This window comes from Gigantopelta aegis, chromosome 3 (assembly GCF_016097555.1).
Source record: "Gigantopelta aegis isolate Gae_Host chromosome 3, Gae_host_genome, whole genome shotgun sequence".
Classification (NCBI taxonomy): domain Eukaryota; kingdom Metazoa; phylum Mollusca; class Gastropoda; order Neomphalida; family Peltospiridae; genus Gigantopelta; species Gigantopelta aegis.
Genome location: NC_054701.1, coordinates 75,658,378 through 75,673,538, shown reverse-complemented (window position 1 = coordinate 75,673,538; position 15,161 = coordinate 75,658,378). Strand labels below are relative to the sequence as shown.

General features: G+C 36.6%; 1 protein-coding gene across 1 annotated transcript; it reads right to left on the bottom strand.

Annotated features, from left to right (window-relative positions):
• Positions 1 to 10,014: 10,014 nt before the first annotated feature.
• LOC121392611 (toll-like receptor 4) lies at positions 10,015 to 12,726 on the bottom strand. The gene has a single exon (XM_041523756.1). It carries the CDS (start codon positions 12,169 to 12,171, stop codon positions 10,138 to 10,140), a length of 2,034 nt encoding a protein of 677 aa, XP_041379690.1. The 5' UTR covers positions 12,172 to 12,726; the 3' UTR covers positions 10,015 to 10,137.
• Between the last annotated feature and the right edge of the window lie 2,435 nt (positions 12,727 to 15,161).

The window sequence follows — 15,161 nt, the reverse complement described above, 5'->3', positions numbered from 1 at the left end:
TCGTGTCGGCAAGCCTCGAATTTCATACTTTTATCAACTCGTGCTAATAAATTATGATATCACAAGACACGAGGGGAGTATCCTCTATTTATTTCCCATATGGTTACAGATACATTGGTACATATCAAAGTGATACGTCCCACTAGAATGCCAAGTGGGACATAAAACTTATGACGTCACACGATGACGTCATCAAATTGCGCACTACAACCTAGTCGCCAAAAAGAGTCTGTTAGTCACAAACATCGTACAATGGCTGAAAACTCAGGAGACCCCCTTTACTGACAATACTTTGATAACCTCTGTATTAATTATCTACTAAAAATGTAACATAACATTCAAACTGACCCAATTATTTCAAAATTCGTTTAGCAGTTAGAACAAACAGACAACACTAACGTACAAAATTAGTAAACTTAGTCAACTTATTGACGTATATCCAATTAAGGTTCAAGCACGCTGTCCTGGGCACACACCTCAGCTATCTGGGCTGTCTGTCCAGGACAGTGGGTTAGTTGTTAATTGTTAATGAGAGAAAAGAGGGTGTAGTGGTCTTACACCTACTCATTGAGTCGTTAAAACTCTCTCTGGGTGGGAGCCGGTACCGGGATGCGAACCCTGTACCTACCAGCCTTATGTCCGATGGCTTAACCACGACATCACCGAGACCGATTGGCAAAAATATTTTTTTAGCAACCACAAACATTGACATGATAAGAAATGCAGTGAATAAATTGAGTTTTATAGTCGAAGCAGGTAGATATAACTTATTTTAATTATAAGAAGTTTCAGATTACAAACTTGGGAGAGTTTATTTTAATTGATTATTTTAATTGATAACAATTTAAAATTATACATAGTTACTACGATCAAGAAAACGTGAAAACACCAAATGAAAATGTGTCCTCTTAATTATAATTTTTTATTTCATTTCAAGCTGTCCTGGGGTCTCACCTCAGTGGTTTAGTTGTTAATTGTTGGTGGTTAGTGAGAGAGAAGAGGGTGTAGTGGCCTTACCCATTGAGTCGTTAAAACTCGCTATGGGTGGGAGCCGGTATCGGGCTGCGAACCCTGTACGTACCAGCCTTGCGTTCGATGGCTTAACAACGACGCCACCGAGGCCGGTCTTAATTATTAAAAACGTTAGCACACCAACACAATTTTGTCTGTTAATCAAAACTGTTCCTCGTGATATATGTGCAGTTGCATACCTTTTCTTGCCTGTCATTGTAAAATACAAGATACACTCCTTAGTTGCAGAATGTGTATTCTGAAACTGCTATAAAGAAGTGAAATTCTAGATCTTCAGACACTCGTATTGTATTAGTATAAAATTAATTTTCCAAATCTATGTTCAGTATTAAAAAGCATTGTTTTATTTTTTATGCTCGAAGCTCTAGTGGCATGTGAGCATGCAAATAGTGTACCCTGTTTTATTTGTGTTTATGGCACTACGACTGCCATATCAACATCACTACGACTGGCATATCAACATCAACACAACTGACATAGCAACATAATTACGACTGACATATCAACATCACTGCGACTGGCATATCAACATCACTACGACTGGCATATCAACATCACTACGACTGGCATATCAAGATATCAAGATCACTACGACTGAGATATCAACATCAACACAACTGACATAGCAACATCTCTACGGCATGTGTAACCACACGGACAGTATTTTTAAATGAGAATTAACGTAAAATGTACAGTACCTCAGTCTGACTAGTGTATTAACATCACGAACTTTACGTATTAACTAAAAACAGTCCCAGAAACAAATACACTTTGCATGACCAGGGCCGTACCCTCCGGGGGGGGGGGGGGGGCAGCTGCCCCCCCCCCCCCGAGAATCTTGTCCTTTTTTTTTTTTTATATATCTCCAGTAATAGCATAGAAATGTTTAATGTTTATAGTATGTTAAAAATTATTTATAAAATTTAGTGCCCCCCCATGGATTTTGGTCAGGGTACGGCCCTGATGACAGTAAATGTAATCTAGTTAGTAAAAATAAAACCCAGAGAAAACAAACGATATAAATTAATCATACACTGGCGTGTGTCCCCATATACTCAGCGTAATTATTGAAGGGTACTACACATGTTAACGATGCCCGTCCAACACGCTAATTCAGGCCCGTAGCCGGGGGTGGGTTGGGGGTGGGGGGTGGGGGGTGGGGGGTGGGGGGTGGGTTGCGACGGGTGCGAACGCACCCCCACCTCCGCGAGAATTGAAGTTCCGCCCAAAAATTTATAATGTTTTTTATTTCCTATTATAAGTATTTTAACGTTTACCCTGACAGATGGCTGTATTAAATGCTAGTTTATTCGAAACAATTATTGGAAGCCCGCCCTCTGATATTATTTGGCTCGTCTCTGTAGAAGCTCAATATTAATTTCAGCATTCGAAAATTTCAGTAAATATTTTTGGCCTAACATGGCACATGTGTTACACGAATGATATTACAAAGGCGTCGTTATGGGTATATTCATTTGAGAACCAGTCTATCATGTAAGCAGATATTGTGGCGCGCTATTTTGTCGACTCACAAACTACGACTATCATGGGACGACCTGAGCAAAGAGAAAGGAAGGAAATGTTTTATTTAACGACGCACTCAACTCATTTTATTTAGGGTTATATGGTGTCAGACATATGGTTAAGGACCACGCAGATACTGAGAGAGGAAACCCGCTGTCGCCACATTCATGGGCACCATCACACAGACAGGATAGTACATACCACGGCCTTTGTTACACCACTAGCTGGAACGAGAAATAGTCAAATGGGTCCACCGACGGGGATCGATCCTAGACCGACCGCGCATCACGCGAACGCTTCACCATTGGAGCCCACTGCAGCCAAACGATGGACGCTTTTCTTACGAAAAAGAAATAAGGTATAATAAAACTGGTCAATAAAATAAATACTTTTACGAAATATCAAACCGTGTCTGGCATCTGACTGGTACCGGTGCCGTAAATATGTTTAACATTCCGTCTCGAACTAACAATCAAGGGGGAGCAACAGACTTAAATATTATTCACGAAAACGATTTCGATGCCGTCAATACACAAAATAGAAAACGAAAACTATGCCCAATACCAAAATTTAAACACATTGATGGGTTGTTTTTCCCACGCGCGCGTTTAGTGATTCAATTGTTAATTTTCTGGATTCCTGTTTTCACAAACTATGAATCCTTGTCTGTTAATGCTAACATTACACTCATCATACAGCCCCTCACAGGCGTACGGGCTCCAATTTTTCAGGAGGGTGGGCAGACTGAGTTTTGCCCGAATGTAGAGGTTTTAAAAAAAATGCCCGAATCTCAATAAGGTTTATTCACATTTGCATCAAGCACTACCAAACAGCTATAATAGGTTGCAAATGAACCACTACGCATTTGACATGGATTACAATTAACGAGTATTAAAGAACAAAATAGAAATGTATTGTTTCACAGTGTAACTAGTTCTATTCACTTATATGCTGGTCTTAGAAAAAAAAATATGCCTGAAATAAAATCCAAATGAAACCCATCACAAATAGTTCCAGAATGCAACTCTGAGCATCTATATTTAAATATTTTCCGGGGAAGCATGCCCCCGAGCCTCCAAGACATTTCGAAGTCGTTGCCTCATCCACCCAATCACACTCTGACTGACATTAAATTGCCTCGCGACTTCTCGTTGACTGTGTTAAACCTGTATCCGACCTACTCCATTGCCCTTCTCAACAGTCAAAACACGACGCATTTTCAGGTCATCATCTTTTACACGAGTGTGTGCATCTCTTAAGCTAGATTCATACTTCATCGCCGAATCTTGTTGGCGAGTAGTTGACTCTCCCAGTTCTGCTTCTTTTCATGTTTCAGTGAAGTCAGTGTCGTTTTAACAAAGTTCATATTAATTTTGGTGCACGTTCGTTCAACGCTTTTTAATTTACAATGCGTCGACCCTATAAAAAATAAAATTCCGTTTTGCATGAGGTCGGCAGTCAAAGTATGAATTGACCTTTAGTCGGGTGTGTAAGAAATGAATATTCTTACATACCCGTAGGTGAGAACATCATTCGTTATTTTTAATAACACATACTTGTTTACACATGTACGTGTGTTAGCAATTTCTAGACATACGACTGGTTGCTCCTAGGTGATGACCAAGGCCTCGTTCCACGAAGCGATCTTAGCGCTAAGATCACCTTATGGCCTAAGTGTACATAGTTCTTAAGGTGATCTTAAGGTTAAAATCGCTTCATAGAACAGGGCCTTTGTCACCAATGCCAAACTTCCAATGAAAAAACAGCACGATCGAAATCGATTATATTATGACGTATAGTTAACCTGACAATTATTTGTCTGTGACGCAAAAGTACAAGGGCCGTAAGTAACTTTGAATCAAAAAAGATGTTAACATTTGCATAAAACCTGGTTTTTGAGGATATGTAAGAAATAGAACAATACATTCATGTATTATTATCTATTTATAAGCCAGAATGTATTAGTTTTAACAAATAGTACCACACAGTGTTTTACCGGGAATCGCGCACATTTAACTACCACGACCAGTAAATATTTTAAATGTGAAAGAGGGCGAGGACAAAACATATAAATCATGATTAATATTCATAATGGAAACGACAAGCTACTTACGTGGCCGATAAGGGGGAGTGCTTTCACATTGCTTCTTTTTAATTCGTAGAGGATGTTATGAACATTTAGGATTTTTTTTTTCAAAAGAGCTACTCTATTATTTTAAACTGAGTTTCAAAAAACAAAACAAAACTGGTCAGTACCTACGACGGATTGTAATGTCAAAAGTGTATAAACTATCAAAGTTCAAATGTCTATCACAGATCTGCTTCTCAAAAAGTAAAGATATGATGTATAGGAGAATGAGAATAACTCGGCATTCCTGAAAATCAATGAATGGATGTTTAACGACACCCCAGCACAAAAATACACATCGGCTATCGGGTGTCAACAAAGGTACGCATATGAATAATGACTTCTAAAAATGAAGACGAAGCCAAAGGCATACAGTGTTACAAGGATATTCTCCTACTAAAAATACAGACGTGTTTATTACTCGTACATACAGTCAAAAATTATTTTGCAGTGATATCCACGTACACACCTGCTGCCCATGACAGTGATTAAACATCAGCTCATGTTACTTCATGGTAGTACTAGACCAAATAACTTCCGGCTGGGTCAAAGTTCGAGGTGCATCGAACTTTTGATAGAGAAGTGAACACCACAAGTCCTGTGATTGGTTATAAATGTGAGTGTGTTGGTTGTAAAAAATAATAGTTTTATCTGGGTTAAAAAAAAATGCAATTTTATTTCATCTAGTACCAATGTGTCAAGTAGCCTTGTGCTTGAAACATGTATGGGGTACCTGTAAAAAAAAGTACTCGAATTTTGTGCGGAACTAGAGTAGTCATAGACGCTACCCGTTATCTCAGAAACGAGCAGCTTGACCCCCATTTTTTTCTGATTCACTTTAAGTGTGAGGAGTGGTAGTATTTATATCCGTGGCGTTTATGTCGGTTGATACGTTGCAGGTAGGAGTTTTAGCCACATATGTTACTATTGTCGTCTATGGGATTTGATTTAGTAGTATACACCCTATAGCACATATTCAGTGCATAATAAAAAATATTATGATTTTGTCATTTTATTTAATTAAACTATACTGGTTGATTAATTAGCCATCACTCGACCATGCAAGTTCACAATGACCTTGACCTTGACAATAATCTCTGTACATGGCTCTGAATGGAGTTTGAATCAAAGTTAGCACTGAAGAAAAGTTGGTTTTGGCCTATAATTCATACTGTAAGTATTTCAATAATTTCTTTTTACATGGTATTTGACTTGCCATATACACCTGCTCTTAAATATGATATTATATATAGGCAACCTGAACTAAGATTTTAATAGCAATTTATTTTTATATTAAAAATAGCATGTGCCAATAGTGGGTTAATGTCTTTAGTTTCCATTAACATTGTTAATTTTTTATGTATGAAATTCTGAAAACTCAAATTTGTAAAGAACTTGATTTTTATTGTAATTTTGACATAATTATAGGATGCTAAGTTATATTTTAGACAAAATAGTAGTTTTATGAAAAAATTTAAGTAAATTTGAAGAAAAACTTTACCAAAAACATAATTAAATTTGTTGTCACTATTGTGCCTTCTATTCTTATTTGTGCATAACAATAAGGTTGTTAAACATATACTTAGATCTCCAGATCCTTTTTTTTTCTTAATAATCACTTAGTTAGCTCTCATGAAAAGCATTTTGAGTTTATACTAGATTCAGAACCAATTTTTTCAGATTTGATTATCTGCCTTGGATTAAGTTGATAATTTATTTTATTGTTAAAGCTGTATTACCTAATGTTACTAGCTAAATAAAATGCTGGATTACAGATTGTAGGAATACATCTAATATACATATTGTATTTATCCGGATTAGAAAATAATGCAAGAAAATAGATGTTCGGGTAATTTTTTCATTTAAAAATAGTTTTTTTCAGTAATTAATCAAAAATAAATGTGTGAAAGCTGCATGACAATTCCAGATATCACAACTATTAAAACCTCCAACTACAGTAGGCTATAAATAAAATATAGTCAGGAATATTGGTGGCTGCCAATGGTTTTCATGGTTCATTATGAAAATCAGCATGGCCGATGGATTTGAAATTCCGACACCTGGTAACTTGACGACACCCACACCCAGCATACAGGATTTCCTCCCAACACTAATGTTCAGGACATTAAGTCATTACTTCATACAGGTACAGTCATGTTTGTGTTTCCTTCCTCAGACAGTGTATTTTTTTAATACTGATATTTCGTTGATATGCCTGTTAAGGTCTTCATAATCTAGGGGTCAATCATGTGCATGTGTTTTAATGGAATTCTTTAAAGGGGTAGAGGTACTCTGACTATCTTTGTTGTCTCTATATATATATCTGAGTACACACACCCAACTGAAAGTAAATATCTTCAGGAGTTTTATTTTAAAACATTTTGTTGTTTAATATGACATATTGCATTTGTACAAAACTATATGCAATATATATGTTTTTTGAGGTGTACATTATATTAGGTTGCACTGTAGAAACAACAGTTTCAGTGAGGTTGTCAGTTTATGTCAGAATACACCAGATCCTGGTTGTCATAAAGACACATAGCTGGACACTTTTTGAAAAATGTATGTTATCAGTATAGGTAGTACTAGACCAAATAACTTCCGGCTGGGTCAAAGTTCGAGGTGCATCGAACTTTTGATAGAGAAGTGAACACCACAAGTCCTGTGATTGGTTATAAATGTGAGTGTGTTGGTTGTAAAAAATAATAGTTTTATCTGGGTTAAAAAAAAATGCAATTTTATTTCATCTAGTACCAATGTGTCAAGTAGCCTTGTGCTTGAAACATGTATGGGGTACCTGTAAAAAAAAGTACTCGAATTTTGTGCGGAACTAGAGTAGTCATAGACGCTACCCGTTATCTCAGAAACGAGCAGCTTGACCCCCATTTTTTTCTGATTCACTTTAAGTGTGAGGGGTGGTAGTATTTATATCCGTGGCGTTTATGTCGGTTGATACGTTGCAGGTAGGAGTTTTAGCCACATATGTTACTATTGTCGTCTATGGGATTTGATTTGGTAGTATACACCCTCATGTACGCCCAACCAGCAGGGGATTGCCGCAAACTTCTCTTGTCGCTGTTTCAACACCTATCTAAAATGTCACGTTCGCTCACAGCAACTCTTTTTTCCCCTGTCTGTGTACACCAGAAGCGGCGGATCTAGCGGCGGTCTGGGAACCCATCACCCTAAATACATTCAAGTGCCTCTATTTTTTTCTTCTATTTTTCTTAAACAAAAATCATTGATTTGCCCTTTTCACGAGTTGATCCAAGCGCCCCTTGCCCCCTTAGTCCTTCCCCCCAATATTCATGAATTATGGGTATACCAATCATGGAACGCTCTGCTTCATCATTGAATTAAATAATACCTACTTCAGCAAAAACATTCTTTTAATGCTGTTCGGTTGCAAAGTTCTACGGAAATATGGATTTATGGAAGTACATAGTAACAAGAAAATGACCATGATCTCGTAAAATGTAAAAACTGCAAGTGCATTAGGGTCACGGTGTATACTACGAAATCAAATCCAATAGACGACAATAGTAGCAGATGTGGCTAAAACTCCTATCTGCAGCGTATCACTTGGCATAAACACCGCGGATATAAATACTACCACCCCTCACTTTCAAAGTGAATCAGAAAAAGTTGAGAGTCAAGCTGCTCATTTCAAAGATAACAGGTAGCGTCTATGACTAACCTAGTTCCGCACAAAATTTCAGTATTGTTTTTACATGTACCCAACATATTCAAGTTCAAGGCTACTTGACACAGTGGCACTAGATACATTTTTTGCCCATTTTTTTTATATTTTTTTTGCAGCCAACACACTCACATTTATCACCAATCACAGGACTTGTGGTGTTCACTTTTCTATCAAAAGTTGGGTGCATCTCGAACTTTGACGCAGCCGGACGTTATTTGGTTTAGTAGTACCTTTAGTGTTGTAAAAAACAACATGTATAATCACAAAGTAAATCAGCAACATAAAACAACAGCAACAACAACGTCAACAGTAACCAAACTATATGCATTATTAACGCAACGCCACACGATACGAGTGTCTCGGACAAGAATAACTGATTGCAAAGCAACGGATGTAATCGTAATGTTTGTCTTGTCACAACTGGCTATTCTTGTACGAAACACAGGTATTGTGTGGCGTCGCCTGTACTTCCGTTAAATATGAACGACAAAACCTTATTCCTTTGTCAAAATCGTATCTCTGCACAAGGCAGAGCCAAAAGGCTGTTAAGCGAAGTCGTGATTGCTTCCATGATCCACTAAACATAATTGTACATACATGTTCATGGTCACGTTAAATAGAAAACTAATTTTATAGAAACTATTTGCTTTAAACTGACAAGAATTAAAGGGACATTCCCGAGTTTGCTGCACTGTAAGATGTTTCAGACTAATATAATACTTCTACGTTTAAACTTACATATTAAATGTATTTTCTTCTTTAGAATATCAGTGTTTGTATATTCAATGTGTTTCTGGTCGTCTTAATATTTGTAAGAAGCCCAAACTGGATTTTGTCAAAAAATATTTTACGAAATAAAATGAAATTTAACCTAGTACAAATATTAGAACGATCAAAAACACGTTTAATATATAGCCACTAATATTTTATGCTGAAAAATATTTTTGATATGTAATTACAGTCGTTGAAAAGTCTCTGTTAGTCGATAACATCTTAAAAATTGCAGCAAACTCAGGAATGTCCCTTTAATACAACTTCCCTCAGATATTGAAATAAATATTGTACCCAAGTCTCTACATATCAAAGTAACTCTCGTCCCGAAATATTTCAGTGGCCGCGTAGGACACTCAGCAACATACTGTGCAATATATTTACGTGACATCAATTACATACAAAATAAAAAAAAACCCCGATACTTCCCACTTATATGTAACATCCACGTTCTCCAACCTGCTAAAAACACTAGTGTCACAGATGTTTCACGCCGTAAGTATTTAAAACCCCAGTCAAGTTCATTTTATTAACTTCGATTCAGCACTGCACAAAGGTAATTATTGTCTTTCTTTCAAAAAGATACATTTCGGTCTTAAATGTGAACTGCGTTATTACTAAATTAGTTTATCAATAATATCTTCATTTTGATTAACAGGCTTCTTAAAATATTACAATATTAAAATATTATTATCTTGCTGGCGTTCTTTTCTGAGGCCATTCACAAAAGTCTCTTAGGCTCTGCTAGACAACAAAGCATCCTCTTTGCAGGTATTTTAGCATTGCACTGCGAGATCGCAAACTTGCGAGAGTTTAGTGAATTAGGTCCCAGGACCAGAGCACCCGTGTTTGGAACATTTCAATGACGTTTTATTAGTAAAACATATAGCATACACTTTCATAATATAAATCTACACATATATGGACATACTGCTGTTTATTCCCTAATCAAGACTATTATCATCGTTCATGTACACTAAATAAGGCAGACCAAGGCTTCCCACGATTCATCTACATCCTGATCCGGCGTTGGGAGAATCCTATCTTCATCCACAACACATAAAATACAGTCTGGTATCTCACACGCTCGCCTGGGGTCTCTCAGTACGATAAGTCTGTATGGCGTCCTCCACGTCACCGCTCTGATAGCAACGTGCATCGTAAACCACGACCAGCCGTCTTCGATGAAGTTCTGCGTTAAAAGAAGAACAGTTTTCCAGCTGTTGTTTATTCCATACATAATGGAGTCTGCCAATGGTTCTCCGGGAATAGAGTTTTTGTCATGCAAGTAGACTGTGTAGCCGTAGCGCCTTTCCAAGTGTACTGCTATATCTAGGCAGGCCCCTCTCCAGTCTTGGTCAGCATAACATAAACAAATATCAAACTTATAGTCTGTTCGTGCCGGACACATCGCGCATTTGCGAAAAAGGTTTTTAAAGAAATAGATTGCTTGAGTTTTATGTTTTAATACAACAAACGATGACACAAAGACTAAGATATCAAACACAAATAAAGGAATTGCTATGAGTAGCCATACCTGACCGGAACAATGTCGCCATAAGCGTTCAGCATTAAAATCCATAACTCGAACAGATGATCCGTTGTAAATCGTACACGAATACTGTTCTCTGTTAATCAAATAATCATTGCCTTGAAGCCAAGAAAGAAAATACACACTCTCACCGCATACACAAATTAATTTATTTCCCGATAGATCCAGATAAAAATGTTTGTTGGTGCGGGCATGGATGTCCAATGAACTGGTTGTGGATTCACTGAGAACATCTATTTGATTAACATCCATCTTTAGTGTCAATAAATTGGGAACATGGTTGATACTGAATGGAATAGTGTGAAACTGGTTGTTTGATAATATCAATGTTTGTAATTTGTGGTTGTCTTTAAAAATATTCTTGGGGAGACATCTGATATCATTTCCAGATATATCCAGAAGAGTTAGCTTTGTTAGCTTGGAAAAAAGCCGTCTGCCTTTCTGGCAAAAGTAGCCTTCAGGAAGCGATACATCATTCAAATAGAGGTTTTCTAAACTAGGAAACGTATCGAAAAACGACACACTGAGTGTCATGTTATGATTATGCGCTATTTTCAGAGTTTTTAAATTGACCAATCCTTCGATACTTCCCGTTAATGTCACGTGGTCATAGTTACATACTGACAGTGTCTCAAAAGAATTTCTTTCGTTAAACTTCATATCACCATTATACTCAATATCTTTATTAACAGCATCAGCAATCAAGGTTTTTAATTTTCGTGGAAGAAACCAGTGGCGGGGAGATGACATTTTACTAAAGATAGACCTAGGCATCTTACTTTTTTCTCGATAGCAAACAAAACTTGATATATCTATGTATTCCAAGTTAACAATAATCAGAGGGTACAGATTGTCCAGTATATCTATTTGATAGTCGCCAAATAGCATGTTTCCTTGAAAATCCAAACGACGAAGACACTTACTTATTGTATTATTTTTACTGAAAAAGCTTATAATATCAATATAGAGAATGTGGTTGTCGGCCAGATTTAAATCGGACACACATATATTTTCTAAGTATTGCATGGTTTCTGCAAAGAGTTCCCTATCCTGTATGTCTTCTGTAACATATAAACTTGTTGTGTAGTCAACATTTCTGAAATTCAGTGACGACATGTTCGTTCCCTGTAAGCCATACAAAGCTGATAACGACTGGTGCAAACCAAGACTCATAGCGTTGTCCAGAGTGAGATGTTTTAGTTGTTTTTTTAATGGTGCAAAAGCATTTGTTTGTATTTCAGAAAGGTCTTCACAATACGACAGATCCAAAGACACAATATTTGATGATGTAAACACTGAAAGTGAATCATTAATTAAACTTTCAATTCTGCAATGTGCAGATTTACCAGATAAATTTAGCAGTCTCAGACTAACCAGTGCCTCGAATCCTCGACCGAACCGAGTGTTACTGAAACTGTCTATGGTCAGTTCCTCGAGACCTCTCAGGTTCCGAAACATCTCATCTGGATATACTCCCGTGTCTGTGTCATCGTTAAATCCCAAGTTCAAACTTCTTAACTTTCTCTGAGATTTGAAGACATCACGTGGGAAGGAGACATTGTTGTACTTTAACTTATTGTTACCGAGGTCAAGGACAGACAGGTTCTCACATGCGGTAAATACATCACCTGGTAGTTGTTTTAGTCCATTATCGGAAAGGCTGAGGTAAACGAGCGATGAGTAATTGAAATCTTTGTTTTGTAACGTTATGTTATTTTGGCTCAAATCCAAGGCCACTATGCTGATATTTAATCCAGGAACACGTTGAAGATTTCTTCCACTGCAGTTCGCAAATAAACCTTGGAACTTTGTAGAGTACTCAACGGAACAGTTGTGTGATAGTCCACCCACTGCATTAAACACCAGGATTAAAACAATGACCAGTGTATCTGGAATCTATAGAAATACATTTTTAAGCAGATATAAATTTAATAACATAATATTAATAACGTAAATAATATTATAAACATGTAGCAAATATTGTAAAAATATATGTTAAAGCAAAGCTATATACGCGAGTGTGGACGGGGGTTAGGTATAAAATGACGACTGGCAAATGAATGGTTCAAGCACGCTCTCTTTGTGAAAATCAGAGTAAGGCCAGGCATTGTACCTGCCTTGTGGTGTCAGGGTTAAGGGGCATTGAACATAAGGGAAGGCTTCTACAGGGTTGCAGCCCGGTACCGACTTTAGGTTAGAAAATATTTTAAAAAACTCATAATCTTCTCTCTCTCACTAAATGCTAATAACTAACCCACTGCGGCGAGACAAACATCCCAGATAGCTGAGGCAGTTTTGCCCAGGACAGCGTGCTAAAACCTTAATTAGGACTCCTAAAATTAAATAATAAGTTGAAATGAAGTGAAAGCAGACGTAAAATACAAGGGGTGTCTTAATATGGGGACATATGTGTCCTATAAATTTTACATATAGTGCAATTAACATTGTGTGATAATCCACCTATAGAACCAATGAAAATATACATGGTCTGAAAAGCTATACAAATACAGCTCGTTTTTATAAATTTCTCCATAATGTTTTTAATGCCCAAATGCGAAAATTTGTAGCAAGCATTGTAAAAAGGATGTTAAAGCAAAGCTATATACGCTAGTGGGAAGGGGGTTAGGTATAAAATCAAATCCGGATCCGGACCCTGGTTATATCCCTCTTTCTGAAAACCAGAATAGTTTTATACCTCCTTGGTGGTGTCATTTACCCATTTTTCATAAAGCTAACAGGTGTGCCGGTGTAATAGGTTCAAAAACCCCTCTGAAGGTGAACACCCCGCGTGCTTGTTCTAGTATCAACCAGACCGAAATTACCCCCACCAATCCATAAAGTCTTACAGGTCCAACTAGGAAAACTTTATATATTGTGGTGCGGAATCATATGAAAATTGTTGTTACTGTTACTATTGTTAGTACTTACCAGTTGGGCTGTCTGTGAAGATAAAATGTTTTTAAATAATGAGTTGAAAAACAAATGGTATCTAACGGACATGAATGTAGTATTCTATTTCTGACATATCCTAAAACCTCCCAAACAGGTTTGAAATAAACTTAAACGTCTGTTCGAAGTAAAACCTACTTATGCGTCACAGACAAATCAATTTAATGTTAACTTATACATGACATTAACAGATCAATCGATTTCAATAGTGCTCTTTCCAATGATTAAATTTGTCAGTGACGACCTGGTCATCATCTAATATCACTATGTGCCCAGTTAACTCCCCTGCATGAATCCCCACTTCACGACGAGTATATCTTGGGAATGTAGATACGTTTTAATGTAGGTACCCCCCAGTTTCAGGCTATTTATTTTTAAAAGGGGGGGTAGCTTGAAACAGGTTTTGATCGAGGTGAATATTCTACCTAATTTTCAGAAATATTTGAAAATAATTCTGGACTATATCACTGCTTTCTCTTTTAAGGTGGGTAACTGGTGAATTTATTCCACAAATAAATCAATAAAAACATCATTTTTTGGGATCTGACGAAGGATATTACAAACATAGTACAAATGTACATGAAAACCTTAAATACCAGTGTTACAGTTAACATCGAGATATATTTTGAACAGGTTTAAGACCATATTATGAATGCTATTCATGCTAAACTACATGTTCATAACAACAAGCTACAATGCAATGCAATATATGGGTATGAATATAGTATACTCGACAGCAAAAGGTAAGCAGTGCCAGATACATATAATTATCTGTGTATGTACATACTGTAGTTAGGACTGTCTGGATCTTTTACTGTTCAATTTGTATTGTATTTAATATACGAAGGCAGCATTATTCAAACATGATGCAGTACATGATTTCTAAGCCATGTACATGGGTATTTTGAATATCTCTATATTAAACACAGTCTTACAAACATAAAAGTGACAACCGTTCATCTTACAATGGCCTGTTTGTGTTTGTTGTTTGGTAGTAGTAGCAGTTCTATTTACATTGTGCTTAACTTATGTTTTGGTGTATATAATTGACATATACATGGAATATTGTCACCAGGCAAATATCTAACACTAGGAAAATCTTAACTTGCATTCTTAATTCTTAATCATTATCTGACTCAAATATGATGTATACGAAGTTCACAATTTCTATTTTTTATTTCTACATGTATATTTTCATCCTAAACTAGATGTTAATAGCAACTACTAAACAATGTATTACATGTATATAGTATAAATAAGTATATACTCCTCAGCATAAGTTAAGCAATGCCAGAAATGTCTTAATTTCTATGTATACACATACTTAGGACTGCCCTAGGAAGTGCCCGTCTTTTTTACATTTAGAGGCAGCATTATTCAAATATAATTCCATTTTATAATTACTGTTTTGTAATAGGCGTCTTGATTGGTTAAAATGCTATCACGTGATCTAAAAAAACCAACGTTTACTTTTCCATTAACGTGAAAACTGCACGTTT

Excerpts from the sequence above, each read along its gene's own strand:
- LOC121392611 (XM_041523756.1), bottom strand. The coding sequence starts at position 12,171 with ATGTTTCGGAACCTGAGAGGTCTCGAGGAACTGACCATAGACAGTTTC.